Below are 25,563 nucleotides of genomic sequence, written 5' to 3'. Positions count from 1 at the left end.
CATTCATTTCTCATCATCACCGTCTCGGTTAGCCTAGCCGGCATATGCGTGGGACTTAAAACTAATAAAAAGATATCATTTTAGAATATTAATATGTAGAAGGGCGTAAGCCACTCAGCCGTTATGAAAGGAAGTGAACCCCTGTACATACTCATATAACTATATAAGGAAGTAAAACCTCATTAAAGAGGATAAATAGGTCAAAAATCTCCAAAATTTACATTTTTAACAATTTTTTAACCATGAAACAGAACGTGATGGACCTCAAAGCACACATACTCCGGTCCTATACTACATAGCAAATTTTTAAATTGGTAATTTTCAAAATTTAAGGACGTGGTCCTAGGTACCGCTCCCAGAATTTAGGGGTGAGCCAAGATACCTCTGTCAAAATATAGAGAGTGTGGTCCTAGGTACACCTAGATCATTGACCCCGAGCTAGACTTCAAGGTCATCGATCCCGAGCCATCCAAAAATTTTTGCCGACTCGGCGAGATGTAAACCCACCACTACTACTCCATTGGCTACGTAATTATGGTCGGGATCACTTTCTAAGGACAGTGGTGATCCTGTCGACTTTGGTTTGAAAGACCGTTTTATTTTCCTTGAGTTTTTGTGATGAGCTAATTTTGTTTACATATCACTGTATTACATATTTATTGTTCATGGAAACCAATCCAAATCTTTCGTTGTAGTAGCATATTATTTCCCTTTTAGCAAAAATTATTTCACACTTCACTGCGCTATTTCTACCCAACTAGGTTGATTATATACTAAAGTTATAAGTGTGTTAGTTCACATATGATAGTGTTAGCTTTGGCAAGCAATCTGTGTGAGTGTTAAATATTGTATAGGATACTATTGTCCGAAATTATTTTACGGAGGTCCCGTTTCATTATCGCACTATCACTGTTTTGATGTCAACACTATAAACATATGTTTATTATATTTAGTACATTTCCATCCACAACTTACAACCAAAATCAGTCCACTATGACACCTGAGTTCTGAGTTGTATCAGACTACACAGCATTTCTTTGTATAATATATTTCCGTACTGAAGACCTCGAATGTGTTGTATGTCGGTGGAGAGTTCCTAATATCAGACATACTGGTGACTCTTACCAATTTACAAACAATGGTATGATCTGATCATACATTTCAAGCCCGTCCAGGTTTTCTTAATAGCTGTTATCCTTTTCTCAAAATTGACCTTGTCTATCCCGACCTAACAGCAGAGAGGGGGTCACGGTGGCTCAGTGGTAGAGCGCTTAGCTCTGGTGCGTGGGGTCCCTGGTTCGATCCTCGGCCAAGTAAGTTTGTGGTGGACAACATCTTGTCTGTGGGTTTTCTCGGCGTACTCCCGTTTCCTCCCACATCATCATTCACTTGCGTTAATCATCATCTCCCTTAACCTAATGGGGATAATCGTGGAACGTTAAACTGAAAGATTTCATTGCAGAGATTTCCTAATAGCAGAGAAGCTCGGATCACAGCGATGTCGACTTAAGTCATCCCAGGAAGGGGTTGCATTCACAACAGAACCAACTGCTGTAGGTATCTGTCTCGGGCAAATCCTTCCCGATCTCTTTAAGGGATTATCTCGATATACAAATGATTCATTTTTGGGTCAGTCAAACGCTGGCGATGTCGTTAGAAAATTCTCCCAAAAAGAGCTCGCACCGACACCTCAACCTCGCCTCAAATCTAATCTTACTATTGTGGTGCGTATTGAATGTGCACCGCTATCCCCAAGGACTGGTATAAAATTCCAGAACAAAATTCAACTGAGGAGAACGGCTGGCTAATCACCCTACAGTACATACATCATTCCGTCCTCAGCACAATTCGAAAAATTATTTCCTAAAAACATTGACTAAGGTTTTTCTGTTTTTTAAATAAAAATATTCATTGCAACTCAGTGTAATTTAACAGTACGAATGGTCTTCTTTTATTGAAAGTACGAGGAGTGAGTATAGCTTGCTGGACAACAGTGAAGTGTCATGCTACGTTCCACTTCAGAAACTAAGTTCCATGAAAAGTAAAAAGGTGAAAAATACGAAACTCATTGTATAATGTCGGGGTTTTCGAGAAATTCTCATATAATCGAAAATTACAATGAAATGAGATTAAAAGATCTCAATGAGATGCAATTCTCATTTTTCCATTCGCCTTCCCCCCCACCACCACCACCAAACTTCATTTTATTTTCTCTTTCAAAGTTTAAGTTCTGATAGGTAAAAACAGATTTGGAAAATTAGCAGAAGTGGTCAGCATTTAGTCAGAGAGACGGGGAAACACTAGTTACTTCTGAATTATTTAAAACTTGAGGTAATTTTAATGGTCCAACTTCACTAGTAGGAACATACCGGAACCAGCTTGTTCAGAGACTTAAGTTCTTTTCAGAAGTGACTAAAATGTAGGAAAATGCCAAAGTTATCGTAAAAAGTTGTAGTTTGCGCGAGATATTTGTTAAAATTGTGGCTAATACGAAGTAAATCTGAAAACTACAGTTTATTGAAATTTTCATGTCTCATGTAAATGATATCCTACATGATATCTGAATTCAAGTCTAAGTTTTTGGACCAATGCTTAAGATGTTGAAAAAATGTCAGAATTATCCTAAGGCGTTCGAGTGTTCGCGAAAACCTAATAAATCTGCTCCTGATGCTGAAATGAGCCTGAAAACTACTATTGTTGAGTCTTGTTTCTCATATGAATACCAAATTGAAAGTCTTGTTTCTCATATGAATGATAACCTGCTCAAGAAGAGAGTTCTCTGTAGATGATTAAAATGTAGAAAAATGCTAAAGTAATAATGGAAATCCGGGTTTTCACTAAACATTTAATAAAAGGGTAAATTATACTCCATTAAGGCTAACAACTACAATTGGTTGAATTCTCATCTTTCATGTCCACACAAACACTTAAGTTTTCTAAAAGTGGTGAAAATGTAGAAAAAATACGAAAATGATCATCAAAAGTTCGGATTTTTGCAAAAAAAAAAAAAAAAAAAAGTGTAATAAAACTGTACCTAATACTGAAATAAATCGGAAAATTACAATTTATTGAAATTCACAATTCTTATAGACTGTGTAAAATCCAGGGGCCGATCCAGGACGGACTTCTGGGTGGGGGGGGGGGTTGCAATACTGCTACTTAGAGCTACTTTTAAGAGCTCCAAAATCTGGGATTGGTTTTATTTATATATAAAATAAGAAAATTTCCTCGTCTGGGGGGAGGAGGAGCGATTGCCCCTGGATCCGCCCCTACAAATTATGTAGTTCAAACCGGAGTGAAAGTACATAATTTCGCTAAAATTTCCGGAGAAACGCATAAATTCAAATAAAATACCGAAGTGAACTAAATTGAGATATCAGAACTTGGATATGTATGAAAAATTCTTATTTTGACCCGTTTAGTTCGCATCTATTCCGCACTTCGCATGTCGATCACTTGTCGGCCAGGAAGGTCTGAATTGCCGAGATCCTGACGAGCTCCGGTGGTCGATACCATCACAGACCACACTATAATTTGATCCATTTCGCTCAATACTTTTTATTTTTCTCACTTTGAAGCATAAAGACATAATGCGGTCCTTAAAGACAAAGCTGCTGTCTTAGCTTTTTCACCCTTTTAATTGCCTTACATCTAATAGTAGAAAACTTCATCATTTATCAGAAATAATTATCACTATTACCTTTCTTATTTTTACTTACAGTCGTTAAATGTGAAGCGGCCGTAAGACTCAGAAAAACCTACGGGATCGTAAACTGTAACTTACTATTTTTTTAGATACCAAACACCACAATATAATTCCTTTTTCAAAATAATAATAATAATAATAATAATAATAATAATAATAATAATAATAATATAAAAACTCCAGTCTGCATTATTTACTTCATTTTTATTTCAAAACTCGTCATTAAAGTTCAAAACAAAACTCTTGCATGACCAATGGGAAGACCAGATTAACTTGAAGTCAATGATTAAGATGAAAGATGGGCTTGATACAACTCAACCATGTAATATCTATCACTATAACTGACTATCAGGGTTACAAACAACTACGTGTCTACGAGTTGATTGCAATGAAAACGAATATCTTATTCTCATACATTGAGAACATTACATGGCAACTTCTCTGAGGATACGTCTGTTGACAACTAGAAGTACAGTGACTCACATTAATATTCGGACACCATAGATATTACACATAATTTGTTTGCTGTACATGAAAAAGTAATAAATGGGAAACCAACGGAAAGCAAGCAAAAAGGCAATGGTTTGGTCGAGCAAATATGCTGTCAGTTAATTAAATTATGCAAATTAAGTCACTTTATGAGCACGCAATTGCAATATATCGTATTTTGGACGCCACTTTAATATTCGGTCAGTTGTTTTCACGTTTGTTTATCAATAGTAAGCGACACAGCGGAAGAGTTCCAGTTGCAGTTTAAGTTGTCCCGAGACAGGACGTGTGTAGCTGCTTAGTTTACGAGTGGTTAGTTTGACCAAGAGAAAGCATAAAAGGAAAATGGGTCGGAAGGGTCCAAATACAACGTTTAAGCAACGGCAGTTAGTAATTTTTCACTATGCGAAAGGTCTATCGTACAGGGAAATTGCAGATCTACTCAATATTTGCAAAAGGACCGTTTTGACATTGTACAAAGATTTAATAGAGATTATTGAATCGAGTCAGTGCCTCAAAAGGGTCGACCCGTGAAACTGAAGGATGGAGAGAAAAGCAAATTGATTCAGAAAGTGAAGACAAATTCCAGAATAATTGCGCCGAAATGAACAGTAGAGCTGTATGAAGACACAGAGAAGACGGTGCATTCTGAAACTGTGCGGCGAGTGTTATGAAGTGAAGGGTTTAATGGGAAAATAGCTAGAAAAAAGCCTTTATTAGTAAAATTAATAAAGATAAAAGAGTTAAGTTCGCTAAAGTTCATATTGAGAAGTCCGAAACTTGATGGAATGGCGTGTTATTCACGGATGAATCAAAATTCAATCTCCATGAGTCCGATAGCAAGGTAATTGTGTGTCAGAAGCCAAATACAGAGTTAGATCCTGCAAATCTTCAACCTACCGTAAAGCATGGAGGAGGAAGTGTGATGATATGGGGGTGTATTTTTGCATCGGGAGTGTGAGAACTGGTGTTTGTTGGAGGGATTATGCAAAAGGAGGTGTATTTGAATCCGGCAAAATCTCCACCAAAGTGCTGAAAAATTAAGAAATATGTGGATGTTTAAATTTTACCAGGATAATGACCCGAAGCATAAAGCGCATTTGGTGCGCGAATGGTTGCTGTATAATTGTCCGAAAGTGCTTGAAACACCACCGCAGTATCGACCTTAACCCTAGAGAGCATATCTGTGATGAGCTACAGCATAAGGTCAAACGGGTACAAGTAACGTCTCGAGACGATTTGAAAAGGGCTATCCGCGCAGCACGGGATGACATATCGCCCCATTCTACCAACAAACTTGTTGGAAGCATGTCCAACCGTTTACAGGAAGTCATGAAACGTCGTGGGTTTCCCACTAAGTACTAGTGAAGCGTTTGTGAGCAAGAAACAACACACACAAAACATCTATGTACTAAGTGTCCGAATATTAAAGTAACGTTGTAAATACACAGTGTCATCAGTATCTGTAAGTTTTTTCCTGCTTTTTTCGTTCAAGACACCGTATTTGTACTTCTTTTCTTTCTGTAAGTATATGAATATCTAAATATCTAATTTTTTCACTCACAAGGCTCTCATTTATTTCATAATCCTTCCTGCTTTTAACAAAATGCAAGTGTCCGAATATTAATGTGAGTCACTGTATGTTGCAAATGAAAATACGAAAGGGTGGGTCATTTTTTGAAACCTACAGTTGTTGGATAAAAATAGTTTTTATGTTTCAGAACATAGAAAAATAGCTTTACTGTCGTGTACTATCATTGTAAGTTTAGTCAACCTTTGATGAGATTCCACTTGTAAAAGAAACAGTTGCTTCCCAAATTATCTTTTATAACGTCTGGTCAAAGACAAAAAACGATATTTTCTTTACTGGGAGTTCAAATTTTAAGGAGTTTATATTTACTAATAGTTAAATGTCATTTAATATGAAAGTTCCTTTTATTTTCTGATTACATTCAAAAGTAAATTTAGTTAAATTGAATAGTCTCTGCAATAAACAAGAATAAGTAAACGAACTTTTTTTTTTGTTGATGTCATTAATATTTACCAACAGATTAAAATCAGTCACCATATACTTTTTAAAAAAAAAAACGTGAAAAATGTTTATTAAAGTTTGTATTAATTTTTGAATATTATATGATCAATTTTATTTCTAGGGTCACAAGACATATAACAAATTTAAACAGACCACGCGGGAAAAAGTGCTGTTTTCACTTGAAGGCAGTAATAAGAAAAAGGATAGAATGTGCCTTTATCGCTTTATGCTAGAACATATGAACGATGAGCAGCGTTTTCATACGACCTACAAGTTGTGCAAGGATATTTTAGGTAAGAGCTTCCAAGCACTTCATTACACTATTGTGTTTTTCATACGGCTTAATATTGTTTAAGGATATTTCAGGTAACAGTTTCAAAACATTCCACTGTCAAGAAATGTTTCAGAAGTGTAATAAACTTGTTTGAAAAGTGAAAATTGAGTTTAGTAAATCTTTTGAATGTGTGGTATTGGGCAAAGTTGTAAATGCTACTGGCCTAATTAACGAAGGTACAGTAAAACAGAAATTGTGGATTACGAATTCAGGTGACGATAACAGTTCTAGATAAATCTAGATACTTTCAAACCTTCGGAAGCAATCAATGAGGAACTTTGGTGACATGTACTATACCAGGGGCCGCGGTGGCTCAGTGGTAGAGCGTTCACCTCTGGTGCATGGGGTCCTGGGTTTAAACCCTGCTCCCGCCAAGTGAACTTTGTGGTGGACAAACACCGTGTGCGTGGGTTTTCTCGGGGTTCTCCCGTTTCCTCCCACTTTCTTCATTCCACCATTTCATTCATTACTCATCATCACCGTCTCCTTTAGCCTAACCGGCATAAGCGTGGGACGTAAAACTCAAAAATTTCATTTCATTTTTGTACTATACCGGCTATCCGCAGACGTTATCACCGATGTCAAAAATAATGTTACTAACTACACAAAGCAATATTTTAAGCTTTGAGAGAAACACGAGAAAAATAGTTGTCCAAATTCTGGCCAATAGATTTCAAAATGCATCAGAAAAATTAATCGATACTGATGGAACTAGTAGGATATCAGTGGAAGCACACTAGAAATGGCAGAAGAGCTAGGCACACGTCCACCTGTGCGACATACATCCGCCGCAAAAACACTTCGGACCTCATACCAAAAACACAAAATTCATGTGCAAAGCTATTATGAATATATCACATACAACATAAAATACTTACATTAGTACGGAGTCATGTTGCTTTTAGTTTTAAGAGCCATTTGAATATGCTTGTGCATGGTATCATTAAGACTTCGGAAATAATTTAAGTCCATGTTAATACACCACGTTTTCTTCAATTCTGTTTGGAGGGTCTGTAGGTTGTGAAGCTTCTGTTTCAAGAATACCTTCACACGATGCCAATTATTTTCAATTGTATTTAGATCGGAGCTATTCCTAGGCCATTCTAACATCTTAATCTGTTATCATGCAAGAAAATTCGCTGTCTTTTTAGCCTTGAAACAAGAAGCGTTATCATGCATGAAAAAACCACAGTCGTGAATATTGAGCATATCCACTAAATGACGCTGAAGAACATTTATATACGGATCAGCGTTCATCCTCACATTTTTTTTTTTTTTTTTTTTTTTTTGCAAGAAATATAAACCACCTCTACCTTTTTTACCTAAAAAATACTCTCAAAACCATTACAGACTGGGAGTTCCTAACGGTCGGAACCGTATACTTTGGGTCGTATCGACCTGAAGATGATGGACGTCGAACATTAATCGCTCCCATTCGGAACAGTTGGAATGTGCTTTCGTGGGAAAATATGACTCTTCCACTGTGCTGGTATCCAGTGTGCATATTTCTTTGCGAAAGCAAGACGTTGTTTCTTCATACGGTCGGTGAGTAGAAGTTTCTTAGCAGCAGTACGACACTGCAAATCCAGGTCTTTTTGCAAACGGTGCTGAATTGTACGAACACTAACGTTTTCCAATAGACTCGGGTGCATTTTTTAAGTTCTGTCGCTGTCAGTCGAGGGTTCTTCTTTACTTCTCTCATTAAGAGAGTGTCTGTAAATTTCGATTTTTTCCTTCCACTAAAGAATTTGTTCTTTGGAACCACAGTCGGAGGCAGTCCTTTGGCGGCTGCCAGAAACTTCATTATGGTTGATTTTGCACGACCTGTACGTTTACATATCTTCATGGGGACGTTTTCACTTCGCCAAGCAATGATGCTGGCTTTTTCCGCACTGTTACAGTACTTTCCTGTCATATCACAAATGCCCAACACAAATACAGTACTAAATTAACAAACACAATGTACACTATACAAAAACAACCCTATTTATAACACACTATAGCAGAAAGTCATCCTTCATGTGTCAACCAACAATAAAAAATGAAAGAAGGTCGCCTATCAGCAGTAAAACACTGTTGCCAGATATATTCATGCAAATACAATATGTGTTCGAATTAAAACAACACTAGATACAAGATACAAACTGGTGGATCTCTTACTACGGTAGCTCTCATGTGAGGTCCGAAGAGTTTTTGTGGCGGGTGTAACTTGCGTTGAACCGGGCAATGTGAAAAGCTTACGGGCAGTCAAATGAAACTTGCTTCTTTGTGGTACTATTTCGTGCCCGCCATTTTCTTGGTCAAGTGGGCAACTTCAGTAGTACGTTTTATTCCTTCATGACGAACCAGAAATTCAGGGTTTCGATATTGTTATGGTTGCCATGTTAAAAGTGGTTAGTGGATTCCAAAATCGTGCTTGCAACGAGGTATTACTCGACCTCCCTTTCCATTTGAAATTTTCGAGTTCTGACCTTGCTTTGGACCCCCTTTTTGGGTCACGCAGATTTTTTTTTCTTTTTTTTAGACCTGAGTCATCATGTGGCATATCATTGGAAAGCGTGTTTCTTGCACTTACGGAAACTGTGACGGTGCTACATTATCATTATTAGTAAACTCCGTATACTCTATTTTGCACACCTTCATTTTTGTAAAAAAACAATTGGTATACGGAAAACGGTAGGTAGTACGGACAAATGTTTCGTAAGGCAATCTTATTTTTTCCCCCAACTTTTCGAATGTGCATTCGAAACATACCGTTCCCATTTGAAAATCGCAAGAACGTGGCACGTGACTCCCATTACACCACGAAGGGTACTTTCGAGATTTTGTAAATAATTTCTGCGGATTCTTTGGACCCACATTTGTGATGCAATTTTTTATTTCAACTTGATAGCATGTATCGTTCTCGAGAAAAAGGTAGTGTCTGGGTCGCTCTGGAACACCCTGTGTATATATATATACCTCTGTGAAGTACGCACTTTTTTCACTTTTCTGAATTTTTCATAATTTCTATAAACAAAGGAGGGGACACATCTAAGGGTTGAAACTTGGTGAATGAGCACTTCTCTATTAGACCTCTTTATTCTAAAAGCTCACTTTCCTGATCATTTGCCTTCTTGCAAAAATCGTCTGCTGAATTCGGAACTTCTAACGTCAGTAACCTACTTTTTCAAACCTACTTTTCACTCTGCTGTATTTCATCTACGATAATGGCTAATATATAGTCTTGTAGCTTACAATTTGTTGACGAGTTTGGTTTTTGTTCCACATCGCTAGAACAACTAGGATCTGAGATACTTCAGATTCGGTAACCCTTTACAACAGCATCAAATGGCTCATCTTTGAAAACAACATGGCTGCCACTCGAAATTTAAAGACACTAAAATTAAAATAATGGTTGTTTTGAACTAGCGACATGGTAAGGTCACTGCACATCAAACATCAGATCTTTTAAAAATCGTCAAGCAGCTATTTATTCTTCTTCTGTACCACTTGACATGGATTTACCCGTATCTGTGATAGAGACTTCCAGAATTTGGATGTTTGTGATACTATAATATCCTTAGTTCGCAACATTGCATAATAAATGTGGTATTTTAAGTTTTCATTTGACATGTTGATTTGAAATATGTAATAATCTGACGTAGTGCCATTAAAAAAAAAAGCATTATATTGGGTTGGCAGCACTGTTCGATGTTTCTGTTTAATATATGCAAAGATGTCCCTCTCCTTATAGTTGCTTCGTATGAAGTTTCGCTTTACTACCTCTTTTCGTTTTTCCGTTATCGGTTGGGCAATAAATGATGTACTATATGAATATCTGGGAGGTGGCAGAGGTATACCAAGCATAGATCCAAAACACTATTTTCGAGGACGGACAAGTCTTTTTATTATGGGCATCTGTATGTTCTCCCCGATTTAGCGTCGTCTTCGGAGGGCGTCTAAAGACGTGTTTCCATTAAAGGAGTTAATTGCAGTATCTAGGGTATTATTTATATCTTTACTGCCAGTGTTACAAATTATAGGTTTAATTATAAATATTAGTTTCAAAACCAGTCTGATGTGGAGAGAAACACTACATTTTGTATTTTTTATATTATTATTATTATTATTATTAATAATAATAATAATACATGTGTTTAACATTACAGGTGGAGTGGTTGAAGATACAGTAACTTTAACAGGCTCTGGAAAGTCCGTGCTTCAAGATGCACTAGCTGTACTATCGAGTGAAGAAATTCGTTTGGCGTCTCTTCGCTCTCGTACTGAGGATGAAGCGACAGAGCAAGAAGAAATGGCTAACGTTATCATATCAACAGCTAAGAAGACTATTATCTCTCAGGTAAGTACGTACTTGCATGGGAGACCCCAAAGACGCTAGCAGAAAAATGCATAATTTAAATAGATCTGGAGATAAACACAAATTTAGAGACGTTAATGTAAATTTCCTGTATATAGATTTTTTTTTTTTTTAGTTATTATTATTCTTTAAAGTTCTTTTTTACCCTTCCATTTTCTTTCCTTTTTTTCGTTTTTATATTATCAATCGTTGCAAACTTTACTACCTATCAAAGGTTGTGGTTAATTGTAAAGGTAACAAGTCTCCCAGTTCCGTCTTGCACTGTCCTGTAAATTATTGCAAGTATGAGGTGGTGTTTAGGATGTAGTAAACATTGAAAGATAGAAGTTTTAAATTGATCAGTAGAACAAGGAAAAATATCAGAAAGCAAACATATTCCAAAGAAAGGATTTCAATTAAAGTGATATACAGATGGTGATCAGAAAAATGGAAACACCTGAACGAAATTGCAACTTACCAGATTAATATGGTGTCGGGCCACCTTTCGCCTTCAGAACAGCCTTGATGCGACGTGGGATGGAGGCATAGAGGTCGTGAATGGTAGCAAGTGGAATTTTACACCATTCCTCGTGCAGGGCATCGGCCAGTTCAGTGAGAGAGGATGGAGGTGGAAATCGTCGTCGGAGTCGTGTTTCCAAGACGGACCACAGATGTTCAATTATGTTGAGATCTGGGGATTGGGCGGGCCAGGGAAGGTGTTGAACTTCATCCCGATGTTCCTCAAATCACGCTGCAACAACGCCAGCTGTGTGAATGGGTGCATTATCATCCTGGAAGATGGCGTCATTGTCCGGGAACAACATCCGGACCATAGGATGCAAGTGGTCTCCTAAAATTGCGACATAATCGTTGGCAGTGATTCGTCCGCTAAGTGTGACCACAGGACCCAATGAAAACCATGATATGGCGGCCCACAGCATCACCGAGCCGCCGCCATGTTTCACAGTTGGGCGGAGACACTGCAGATCATAAGCTTTTTTGGGCGTTCTCCACACATAAACACGGCCCGTGGTTGGGAATAGGGTGAAGGGTGACTCATCCGACCATATCACACGTTTCCAGTCCTCAACGGTCCAAGTTGCATGGTCACGGCACCATTTGCGCCGTGCGAAAGCGTTATGGTCCCTGATGAGCGGTTTGGCCCGTGCAACACGACCCCGTAAGTTCATGTCATGTAATTCGCGGCGGACTGATTGTCGAAACAGGGTGGGGGAGGTGCTGATTGAGTTCCTCCGTCACTTGCTCCGCAGTGGCACGACGGTTCTGCGTGACAATGCGCTTTAATACCCGGCGTGACCTGTCACTCATGATTTTCTTCCGCCCACTGTTCCGCTTCCCCGATGTGGTTTTCCCGTGTGTTGTGTAGGCCGTCATCACCTTCGACACTGTCTCACGCGACACACCTAACACAGTAGCCACTGCCGTCACACTCACTCCACATAACCGCGCACCAACAATTTGCCCTCTTTGAAAATCTGAGAGGTCTCCCATTTTACACTACCTCCGTCTGCTGCAGTCACTGGACACTGCTGTTCCTCTGCGCCTGACGTAGTATGGAGACCGACTTAACACACCACCACCAGCGGGCGCCACGACACCACTGCCAGCCCATACATCTGACGTGTTGCCAACTACAGGTGTTTCCATTTTTCTGATCACCATCTGTATGTTGATTGGGTGAACAACGTAAAGTTGAAATAGAGAAAGAAAGTAAGATGGCGCGACTACTTACCTTAAGTATTATAAGGAACCGGAAAAGAAGAACGAAAATAAAAGTAAAGAATATTATCTGTTGGTCCCACGTGTAAACAATCCTAAAATGCAAATCAATATTTATTCCATAGATCGCGTCGAATTGATCTGCAATTATCGATGTCCAGAGGCAGAGTTGCCAATGTTTAAATTTATTCTACGCTTTCTGTATTTCGGAGGAAATAATCATTCAGTAATGACCCTGTTTCTGCCTAACTGTCCTCGGTTCAAGATGTAGCAAAGAATTTCTTAGTTTGTATTAAAACAGCTGCATCACACACACACACTGTATTGTTGTTTGTTTTCTATATACCTACAGTTGTATTAATGTCATGTGACAAAGTATAATTTGAATGATGTGGTAACGTGAGATTGGATCTTCATTTTTTGTGTGTGTTATGGATTCTGTGATTCAGGTCGAAGTATTCTCCTTTATATTAACATTTTTTCATAATTACGCGAGGCTTGATAAACCCTGCTGTGTTGTAACCTAGCTATGAGGAAACATGTATAATCAAATATGTGTTTTGCTGCGTTGTCGCTTTAACGGCATTTTTCTAAATATCTTTTAAAAATTGTTGTTTGAAATTCTTTTTTTATTATGGGGAGAATCCTCCAGCCATTTTTGAAATGTGTATACACACAACTTAGTCCAAGGTGTTGAAAAGATAGTTGGATGCATGCATGAATTGTGCAGTAATATGAGAGACTGTTCTGCCTTAGTGCTAATTATAATTGTTTACAGGTTGCAGCGTTGGCAGGTAAGCGACACCTCCACAGTGTATACGATAACATTCCACAGAATTGTTTCCTGCGGATTCGTAGCCTAAAATGATAGTTCGCAGTTTATTTATACAAGCAACATTGATCAATGCAGCGTCATCTAGATTCATCTAATCCTTTCTGTTGCTGATCTTGCATCATCAGATAGATACACTCTTCTAAGAAAAGTATATCAGATTCTATACGTATTACTAGAGGCACGAGTTTTCCGCAATGCGCGATAAAACGAAATGCGTCAGAATTTTTAGTTTCTTGACGTTTTGTGATATTCTGTGTGTACTTTCATTGGGTTCCGTTGCGCGATAAAACGCAAAATTGGCAGTTTTGCGCGAAATTTCTACCAATACGCGATATAACGCGAAATTTTAAAAATGCGTTTTCATTACTTTATAAACGCTAATTTTCCGCTGACAGAACGGTAGAACATGGCATGAACTGTGCACTTTAAGTGATTAGGACACGACTATAGGGAACATGTTTCCCGTTAGCTATGTGATGATTGTTTGAAGTTTGTTGTAAATGCACTTACATATGTGTGGCTTCCAACGAGCAATGCCAGTTGTGAGAGATTTTTTCCAAGTATGGACTGATGATAAGTGAAAAAACGTACAACAGTGAAAGAGGAAAATGTGGAAACATGTAATATGCTTATGTTTAATGCTTAAATGTAACTTGTACCTATGTGTTTTCAGAAGACAGCAAAACTTTCCTACCCAGAGTAAGTTAGTTACTGATTTTTCTCAGTTTGATTTGAAAAATAGAATTTTCTGTAAATGAAATTGACATTGTCAAAGGAAATATTCAGTGTATTTTGTTTTTAGGTAATTAATGGTTTATTCGTATAGTGATCTATGAATAAAAGGAACAATTGTAAAAATCTCAGGGAATTCTTTTCCACAAAAGCTATAAGATGCGAAACTTTATTTGGAAAATGCGACAAAACGCGAAATATGAAAAACGAAACTCGAAATTTTCAAATTCTTAGTGCGAAAAACTCGTGCCCTTACGTATTACCCATCACGCCCTTCACAAGGGGTGCGTTGAAATTCATATGGGTTTCAGTGCTTTACCCCGTTGGACATATTTGGGACTCGATTAAACATTGCCACAGTAACCAACTTTACCACCACGTGGAAAGTGCGGGAAATGCCATAGTGCAGGATGATGTATCTACGACCGATTCTCATTTAAAACAGATAACTTGTATGTAAGTAGCCCATTGCCCTCTGGATTCGTGTTTAACACAGAAAATTACTTCAAAAGGGAATCTGTATTTGCTGTTGATCACAAGTAGTTTAATGCGGTGTGTCATGTGAATATTTTTAATTGTAACACGACTCATATATGGATTAAACCATTCAGAGAATCATCTATGATGGAAAAGAAACCAAATGGTTTTCCCTGGTTTGTGGATACACTTGGAAACATGGGGAAAGAAATGTTGGGAGGACGTAAAATTTACAGGACAGGGCTGGATGTGCGTATAGAAGAAATACGGAAATACATAGGTTATGATTCGCTCTGTGATTGCTTCCTGTAAAAATACATTGTGATACTTTTATTTTTGTATAAGTCAAAAGTTTTCTCACTCGAACACAAACTGATTTATTATTTGAAAACTTTGTGTTTTCATGCCGCATTCTGTATATGTTCCGCAGTAATTCTTCATGAGGGCCTTTTCTTTCTGCTCTGGAAATAATAATAATAATAATAATAATAATAATAATAATAATAATAATAATAATAATAAGAAGAAGAAGAAGAAGAAGAAGAAGAAGAGGCTTTTTGAAACGCGGAAGCAAAATGGAACATACCTTATATAGCCACCGATTACTAAATTATGACCACTTGACAGATGACATATAGACCATGCTTTTTCCTTCCTACAGCTATGGTCTGATGTGGCAGAGATGTAATAAATCTCGATAGTAATCCACTGATATAGCCAATTGAGCTGCATATAATGCTTCTTTCAATGCTAAGGTGGAGGTGAGAAATGTCTTAAGAGACGATATGCCGTTCCATGCCATCCCACAGGGATTTAATGAAGTTTAGTTTCTTGGATTCTGGGGGGTTATGGAAAATGTTTTTTAAGTCCGCACCGTGCATCTTGAATCATTCCTGCATAGGACGTGCTTCATGACCAGATAGAAGATACCTTACCGTGGGGATGAAAGTGCAATATTTTTTGGATATACTTATCTGGCGGATCTTGATACCGTACAAGTCATGAGTTCGTCTACAACTACCAGGGTGCATAATTCTTTCAATTTAAACATGCCCAACACGCCACACTCGTCACCACCGACAAGCACTGTTAACATAATTTCGCAAGAGATTCAGCTCCTCATTGGGAACATTTTTGCCAAACACTCATACCCCCATCCGCGGAGTGGAATGAAAATAATGTTTTATTACAGCAATAGATCTTAAATTCACACGATAGTTGGCGTTGCTGAAAGCGGGTTATGACAGGGACGTGTACTGAAGTAGCACGAACGTGTTATTATACTTCGACATACAAAAAAGTCTGTTTTCGAGTTGACAGTGGCATTATTAGGTAGTCAGAGTTCTACTGTACTGCAAGTATCAACACGTACCGGTTGCTGAATGCAGCGTTAACTTTGACAATCAGTCTTGCGCTATCCTATCCACTTTATGGACAATTCTTCACATTTTCCCCTTTTCCCAAAATTATCGCAGTTTTTCTTGACATTATTGAAATTCAAGTTATATGTAAATCAAACAGTAATACAGAGATAAGGATGATGATGTTTGACATAAAAACAAATTATTTTCTACATTTTGGAAAAGGACCAGCTGAAAACCAAATTACAATCTTACATATACGGAGTGGTCCATGTATAATGATATTAGTAAATATCTCAGAAATCGTAAAAGGCAAACAAGCGAAAATTTCTACCAAGAAACTATAGGAAAGGGGATAACGTACTTGACATTTTGTAACATCATCGGATGAACAGTATTGCTAACCTAATATAAAGTTTTTTTTTTTTCAAATGGCACTACGTCAGATTATTACGTATTTCAAATCAACATGTCAAACAAAAACTTAAATTACTAGTTATTATTCAGTGTTGCAAACTAAAAATGTTATAGTATCACAAACATCCAAAGTTTGGAAGCCTCTATCTCACATACAGCACAACGGAGATGGACAAGATAATGCACATCTAGTGATGGGTAGTGGGAATATTCCCGGTGGGAAGGAATTTACAAAATGGGAATATTCCCGTTTTTTTCCTGGTTTATAAATTCCCGGGAAGGAATTTATTTCCATTTGTTTACTTTATCTTCCAAATTATAAGAACCATATGACTAATTACTTTATATTAATATATTATGATTTACTTCTAGGTTTTAAAGAATTTGGTGGTTAAAAATTTTAAAATTCTTTGACTGTACTTTATATAACTAATAATATGATTTTTGAAGTTCCATTTCCATTTGCACTAAAAAGTAAGGTAATTGTTTAGTATTGTGGAGCCAAAAGTAGCAAAAAGTAGGATGATTTACGGAAGAAATGAGTTGGTAGTGGTGTTCAAGCAGTCAAGAAAGTATCGAGCACTTTTTCTTTTTTAAGGGCAGTAGGGTACAAACCGTAAAGGCAAGTGGAAGTAATTTATATGAGAAAAGGAAGTGAATTGTTGGTAACGAAGATAGAAAACAACGTGCCATGCGAGGCTCTAACCCGCGTTTACTCGTTAACGCTTGCTCTGTAATGCTGGCAGAATTTAATGTTGGTAACGTAATTTAACGTATGAAACCATAAAACAACCACATCGGAATAGAATATCGCAAAAACGTAGGTGCAAAAGCTTCTTTCCCTCCCAATCCTAAACAATAGACAAAATTAGCAAAGTACTAATTTACAAATGATGAAAAGGAACCATTTTGTAAAGTAATGTAGAATTACGTAGAAATAGAGATGAAGTACTATTAATAAACCCTGAACCACCGTTACTAATAGACATCGGTCTGTCTCCTTTCTTTGACTCGAATTTCTGAAGAGGTATTTGGACTTCTCTTACATGTGAATTAACGCATGAAATTTCGAAAAATGGGCAGGAAGAAAGGTTGTGTGTGGCAATGTTACATGCAAAATTATAAAGATAAGAAAGTATCTTGCAAATATTGTGAACATACATATTTATGCGCAAATGTTGACAAAATTGTTTATAACATTTAAAAATTTAATATGTTTATAATATCAGTAGTAGAGTCAAGTTTAGAAAAGCCACTTACATGTAAATTTAAACTGTTTAGCGGTTTAAAAGTATGTGGACTTACTTTACCATTTTTGAAGCATATTTACTTTCATAGGACATATTGTTAATAAATATCCATTTATGCGTACTCTCTAAATATAATAGAATATTAATAAAATAACGTAACATCGTTCAGAATATATATTTTAAAGACTCCTCTGGGGACAACAGTAATAACATACTGTGATATAAAAACAAATTTATCTTTGAAATTATAATATAGTAATAGAATGCAATTTTCTTTGTGGTTGTACATAAATTCCCGGAAAATTCCCATTTTGGGGAATTTCCCGGGAATATTCCCGAAAATTATATTCCCGGGAATTTACCCATCACTATGCACATCGAAAGTACCATAGTGTTGAAAACTATGATCATGGTATGATTTGTTTCGAACGAATAGGAACTAAGTTACAAGGGCTTGAAAATTTGAATGTTTTTCGAAAGGTTTTATTTCGAAAACATGCTTAGATAAGTATCATATCTAGTTACCTGTATGGTTTGCAGTTGTCAAACAAATTTGCAGTTTATGGTACTTCTATATCTGTAAAGGGCAAAATGATTTGTTTGTCAATTGCAAACCACACAAGCAACTAGATATGATACTTATCTAAGCATGTTTTCGAAATAAAACCTTTCAAAAATATCAAATTTTCAAGCCCTTGCAACTTAGTGCCTATTCGTTCGAAACAAGTCATGCCATAATCATGGTATCCAACGCTAAGGTAATTTCGATGTGTATTATTCTGTCCATCCCCGTTGTACTGTATGTGAGATAGAGGCTTCCAAAGTTTGGATATTTGTGATACTATGACGTCCCTAGTTTGTAGCACTGAATAATAAATGTGGAATTCTAAGTTTTCGTTTGACATGTTGATTTGAAATATGTAATAATCTGACATAGTGCCATTTGAAAAAAATATAGCTTTATATTGGGTTGGCAACACTGCTCATCCGGTGATATTACAAAATACCTAGAATGTTGCTACTATCATAAATGAATAGATACCCTGTACATATTTATATATATTAGAAACACAGAAGGCATATTATTATCCTTCTCTAGTAACTCCGATTTCAGGCATCATACGAATACTTCTTCGATAACTATAGGTCGTTTGAACGATCTCTGGATAACAGTACTGATTTGCATTTTACACATTGGATTAATTAGTGGTGGTGGTACTTTTATTTTTGTCTGTTTTCGTTCTTTGTAATATATGCAGATGAGTTTTGCGTGGATATAAAACGTTGTGTTATTTGAACTGAAACCCGAATTATGGGTACGAATTTTCATCTTCAACTCTCAACTAATTTTACTTAGTGCTGTTTTACTCTTGACAGTGATAAACTGGCAAAAGTTAGTTGAGGTATCAATATGAGAAATAGTGAATAAATGTGCTATGATAATGTCGATATTAACTATCATTTGGCTCAGATTTTCGATTTCTGTTGACAGTAGTTTTCAGATAGTTTCGAAAATATTAAACAACTCTCGAATATTTTAATGGCATAACATCAGAATCAGAACAGACCACATAATTTCTGAGGGTGACAGGCTTGGCACAGTGCAAAGATAATTCTCACGACCAATATCACTCTGTATCTCAGAAGTGGTAATAACGAATATTTAAAAATAAAAATGGTCTAACATAAGCGCCTGTTTGTAACTAGACGCTGTTGAATTCTTTTGCGCAGCACCAAACAGAAAATAATTACTTTCTCCACCTACTTCAAAACAATTGACAATATTTCTTAATCTTAATATAAATAATATTTTTAAATTCATCGGACATCACGGCGGTGCGAATCCGTTTTATCGTTACCTGCAATCCAAGGACGACTTAGCAAACTCCCATCGTACAACTAAATCATTTCGACTTACCATAAGTGGGTCTGCGTGAGGCCGAGTAGTTGTTCCGTAGAGTTGTTACTCGCTTGGATCACATCATGTCAGACGTGCATCGGTAGTATACCATATGCTAGGAAGGGAGTTTCTGTAACAAATGAGCTCCCGCCACTAATCGAAGAGAGCTAAGATAGAAGAATCCTTCGTGCTGCCCTAATCGACAGAATGATGAATGCATGTGCAGTTATAATCACATGGTTTCCCATAAGAGTGTACGAACAGTAAACTTTATATTATTGGAGATATGTCAATGTTCCTGCGTTCCTCTCTCCTCGTTTTACTTCTTTACCACCGAGAACGTGTTCGTTGATGCCTGGAGAGACGAATGTAGCGCGGTGATATTCAGCGGTAAGTGTAAATTTTGCTTTGGTCACATTGACAACCGCGTACGTGTTCATAGACAAGTAAGTGAGTGGGAAAATCCAACGTGTGTTCTCAGTTGCCATGCACGACCCACAGCTGGTATTCAACTGTCGAGGCAATAAGCCACACTTCACTCTCGCCTCTGGTGTTCGTTCAAGACAGCATGATTCATGCATTGTACAGTCATGGCGTCGTCATTTATGTCTTCGTATCTTATCTCGACTTTTCCTTTAGATTCCAGTTCGCGAGGCCGAATTCCACTTGGGCAATCTATCGTGCTATACTCGGTATACGCCTTCTACAATGGCACAAATACGGTCATGCACACAGCTGTCACTTTTCCGAGATAGAGACGACCCTCATCGCTGAATACCACTGCTCTCCATTCTTCTTTCTTCCGATATCACTGAGAAATTCTGCAAGGAACGCGGAAATTTAGACCTATCTCCAATAATCCATTGTTTAATGTTCGTGCGTTCACCTGGGCAACGGTGGCACACACATTGACTGCACTGAGTGAAATCCTCTTGACACTTTAGACAGATCGAACAATTGTTTTGCAGAAGCGCTCCCAGATGTGTCGCTGGTGCACCGGCGGAGCACATCTGCTTTGGATACCTTTTCTTCTCACACACCACCGATAATCACTGACACGTTACGATCCAGGCAAGGAGAAATTATGCCGAATGACCACACGGTCTCACAGTAGACCATGTTTGAAGTCAATGATTGCACAATAGGCATTGTGGCGTTCGGACATTGCAGACACAGACTGTGATCCAGAACGAATAAATTGGACATACAACTACCACAACTATACTCATTATGTTGTTCAGCAGACATCAAACGACTAGTAGTATGATCTTTATGAACGCTGCCATCATCCTGTCTTTGACTTTGGCTGGTCTGCTCGAACCTTCAAGGGGCCGCTGTAGCTCAGTGGTAGAGCGTTCACCTCTAGTGCACGGGGTCCTTGGTTCGATCCCAGCTCGCACCAAGTGAACTATATGGTGGGCAAACACCGTGTGCGTGGGTTTTCTCGGAGTTCTCCCGTTTCTTCCCACTTTTTTCATTCTAGCATTTCATGCATTTTTCATCATCACTGTCTCCTTTAGCCTAGCCGGCGTAAACGTGGGACGGAAAACATAAATATTTCTTTCTTTCTTTTTTTTTAAAAAAACTTCAAACCAAGATCATCATGGCCTATATTGGTTTTGTCTTGCGAATTTCGCGCGAATCGGATGATAAATAGTTGATGTTCTTAAATGCGTTTCCACTCACGCATTATTATATTAATCAGTGTAGGGTCGAAAGGCATTGGTCAATGGCAGAGAGCTTACCTCTGGTGCGTGGGGTCCCTGGTTGGATTCCCAGCCAAGTAAGTTCATGGTGGACAACATCGTGCTTGTGGGCTTTCTCGGTGTATTCTTGTTTCCTTCCATTTTCTCATTCCACGATTCTTCCTTTATCATTTACTTGCTTTAATTATCGTCTTCCCTAACCTAATGGTCATAATCTCGTGAGACGTTGAACTCAAATATTTCATTTCATTTCGCATTAAGTGATTATATTCAACTGCCACTGAGACAGGAAAAAAAGTTCTCCTGAACTTTCGGCTGTCGGACGTAGTTTCGGATCTACAAGGTGCCGAAAGCATGGGATAATGACTTTCGGACGCCAATAGTTCGGAAACTATCCAACGTAAAGAGGACGGGTAAAAAATTCACTGAAGAGGTCATACCTGCTGTATTGAATTTTGCATGTTTCACAATCCTACCATGCACGCGCAAGGGATTCCCCAAAGGAACACAAGGAGTCCCGGATAATCTGCCAAATGGAAATTGGTCTAAATGGATATGAATTGATGGGGTTTCTACCAGGTAACAATAATTCGTTTGTATTAAGTCGATATCTGGAACAAATACAAAATGGCGGACACCTTCATGCCCGTTGTGTGTGGTTGCATAATCGTCAGGTACGGATGCTAACCAACAGTGACGTTCTGAGTATTAAGTATAGCGAATTTGCACTCAAATGCTCTAGAAAGACATCTGGAGTACGGGTAGGGCACAACAGATGAAGCAGGGTGATTCACATGTGTGGAAACAGTTAACGAAAAATGTCCAGAAATGCACTCGTACTAAGTAAACGTGAGTTCAAAGCGTCGGAAATATAAGGATTAGCGTCAAGAACATGCAAGCCATTGCCAATTCACCAATAATATTCCCTCAAACCGATGCAATATGATGTGCACGGTTGCATACCAATAAGGATGCAACGACTGAGGCCTAGTTGAAATTGTGCAAAGGGACTCACTAAGAAACTGGGTAAACTAAATGAATCTCACTAGTGGGATCGCATGATCGATATTGAAATGTGGCCAATGTGTGTGTTGATATGGACATGTAGCTAATGGACAAATGTTAACTTGTCCCACTACACCTGGGACACCGTCCCACGTGGGGAAAATGGGAAACTAACGTTGTACATTCTGATATTACACTTGGTTCGTATTGTAGTACAACGTAAAAAGAACACAATTGCATCCATGCCCCACCTCTACTGGAACACTGTCCCACTCTCGAAACAGGAGAATATGACTGTAATATGTTCTAGTACACATAAGCCACATTCTGGTACAACGTTAATAGAACACAATTGAAAACCATGATCCCTTCGTCTGGAATATTGTCCCACACTCGAAATACGGGAAATAACTCTCTGAAAGACATGGTTCAAATTCTGATACAACTTGAAAGTAACAACATGTTAGCACGCCCCACTTCTTCTGGGACAATATTACCCACTCAAAATATAGGAAAATAAAGCCGTAAATTTGTCCAGTGCACATTCTAAAAAAGAATAAATAAAAAAAATCGGCACAGTGCACATTTTCACACTCTATCAGAATTTGAACCATGGATTAAGAGATTTCTTTTCATATATGTCGACTGTGGGACAATGTCCCAAACAAAGAGAGACATTGATACAATCATGTTCTAGTTACGTTTTACCAAAATGTGTACCAGATGTAATAGCAGAATGTACAAAGTTAGTTTCCTAGCTTTCGCACGTGAGACGGAGTTCCAGCAGTAGTGGGTCATGTAGACATTTGTCCATTAGCTACATGTTGATATCAATACACACATTGGCCACATTTCAATATCGATCATGCGATCCCACTAGTGACATTCCTTTAGTTTACCCAGTTTCTTAGTGAGTCCCCTTGCACAATTTGAACTTGGCCTCAGTTGTTGCATCCTTATTGGTATGCAACCGTGCAGATCATATTGCATCGAATTGAGGGAATATTATTGGTGAATTGGCAATAGCTTGCATGTTCTTGATGCCATTCCTTATATTTCTGGTGCTTTGAACTCACGTTTACTTAGTATGAGTGCATTTTTTTGGGGCATTTTTCGTTACGTGTTTCCACACATGTGAATCACCCTGCTTCATCTGTTGTGCTCTGCCGATACTCCAGATGTCTTTCTAGAGCATTTGAGTACAAATTCGCTATACTTAATACTCAGAACGTCACTGTTGGTCAGCATCCGTACCTGGCGATTATGCAACCACACACAACGGGCATGAAGGTGTCCGCCATTTTGTATTTGTTCCAGATATTCCTGTTTGTGAAAAAAAAAAGTAATGTGTAAAACAGTGATATTACTTTCAGCATATTCAAGTGATATTTATGATTTTTAAAAAGCTTTTCACACCCTTGATTGTTTGAAGCAGTTTGCTTTCTAAAATTTAGACAAGTATGTTAAGTTTCCTATATAGCATATTTCTCTGGAATTCACCAAAAACAAATGAAACTGGGGCGTGTCATACTTGACTTATCCATTAATGCAGAGTAATAGTTCATGCCTTGTTTTACATGTAATGAAACATATTTTCAAGTGCCGATATCTATTTATCGGTGTGATGTTCATGTCGAGAATAACGGATAAGATATATTAGGATGAGACGAGTTTTCTTTTTTCGATTATGGGCAGTGCGGAAAAGTTGCCATTGGTGGCTTTAAGTTCACACAAAAAGGATTGAGATTTTTAAGACAAGTCTTTAATTTGCTGATAATTTTTGAAGTTTCACTAAAACGCTGATTTTTAATTTTTTAAAAACTGTTTTTTTGTTTTGGGGAGGGGGGGGGGCTGTATGTACGTGTATATTCATATTCACTGTGTTAAATGTCTAAATAAGCTGTGATTAAGTATAATTTTGGTGCTATGTGCTTTGGAATTTCAGTTTTCAGCTTGTTTTGTTCGGAAGCAACACGAAACAACCCAGAGCTCGCCGTCGGTGGTGGCTGTACGGTGAATTTCGACCACTCTTCCGCCCACTGAATGTTACGTTCAGAATGTGTTACCTATTTTAGGCTGCAAAGTCTTTATTTGAGATGATTTTTTTTTTTTCTTCGTGATTGTAGCTTTGCTCTGACGAAGGCATCTCTTCTTTCATTTCGACATACCTTCGAGACAGCTTCTGTCACAATTTTAACCGTTCTTTCAGCAACCTGTGAGTGACTTGGTAAGAGATTAAAGATTCTTCCAACATATATCCTTTATTTATGTTGTCTTCAATTTCTTCTGATGATACAGTTTTCGTGATTGGAGGCTCGCTGATATCGATTGAGATCCAGTCGATGCATCATAGTACTCTGTTGCCATAAAGTTCATCTTTGAAACTGGAACTGTCACATTTTCTGGAGCTTTTTACTTTAAATTGCAGCATTTTAACTTTTTTCTATACAAATTTTCTAGTATCTTTGTTTCCGTCAGGTATCGTACAGTCCGCAGCAAAAAACCTGCAACATGAGCATGCAAGTTTATTGTGAAACTACGCTTAACAGCGCAGAAAATCAACATAACGTGTAAGTGTCACGAATCTTCCAGGAGAAACCTCGGCCTCCTCCTCAGCACACTTACTTTGGAGCAAAAGACCTCGTCGTTTACAATAAACTTACATGCTGATGTTGTAGGTTTTTTGCTGCGGACTGTACAAGTAAATTCTCCAGATGATCATACTGTCAATTTGTCTGTGAGTGCAGTGTCTTCTTTAAGTCCAGGGTGAAAAGTTTAGGAGTTGAACAATCTGTTACAGATTTTTAGGTTCATCTGTGCACCCTGGCCGTTCCCTTGCGCCAGATCATACCGGCGCATAAGCTCGTATCACGTGTTGCACCAGATATCTCAGATCTTCGTCAGGATTCGAGGTTTTCCTGATTCGGATCAGGATTCGAGGTCAGCCGTAAAATATTGGGGACAGTTATGATCCACCTAGATTGCGCAATCAGCCCTGGATTTCAGTTTTGAAGTACTCGAAGGCATTGTCCAGTAAAACCGGTGCACAAATAACAAATGCTTTTGATCTGTGCCCAGATCTTTAGTCTTTTGCATCTCTCATATCCATGCAATAGGAATGGACTCAAACGAAGCAACACGTGGATTTTCGCACTTTATTAGTCTAGCTCCGATTTGTCTATAAAAAATCTCGCGCGATTTCTCCATATATTTCTAGATATTAGATGTCAGAATGGGAGC

At 37.9% G+C, this 25,563-nt stretch overlaps 1 protein-coding gene and 1 long non-coding RNA gene across 5 annotated transcripts in view; one reads left to right on the top strand and one right to left on the bottom strand.

Annotated features, from left to right (window-relative positions):
• The window catches only part of LOC145693339 (uncharacterized), a 570,535-nt gene that overhangs the window by 74,298 nt on the left and 470,674 nt on the right, over positions 1-25,563 (bottom strand). The gene's annotated exons all lie outside the window — the stretch shown is intronic.
• Cap-D3 (Chromosome associated protein D3) overlaps positions 1-25,563 on the top strand; it is a 291,049-nt gene that overhangs the window by 99,807 nt on the left and 165,679 nt on the right. For all 4 annotated transcript variants that reach the window (XM_081769234.1, XM_081769236.1, XM_081769235.1 and 1 more), the window contains exons 9-10: positions 6,349-6,520; positions 10,713-10,903. In XM_081769234.1, coding sequence (XP_081625360.1) covers positions 6,349-6,520; positions 10,713-10,903 — 363 coding nt within the window. The remainder of the gene's footprint in view (positions 1-6,348; positions 6,521-10,712; positions 10,904-25,563) is intronic.

Source organism: Thermobia domestica, chromosome 8, assembly GCF_964235325.1.
Source record: "Thermobia domestica chromosome 8, izTheDome1.hap1.1, whole genome shotgun sequence".
Classification (NCBI taxonomy): domain Eukaryota; kingdom Metazoa; phylum Arthropoda; class Insecta; order Zygentoma; family Lepismatidae; genus Thermobia; species Thermobia domestica.
The sequence above is the reverse complement of the archived record's forward strand: the minus strand, read 5'-3'. Positions and strand labels throughout refer to the sequence as shown.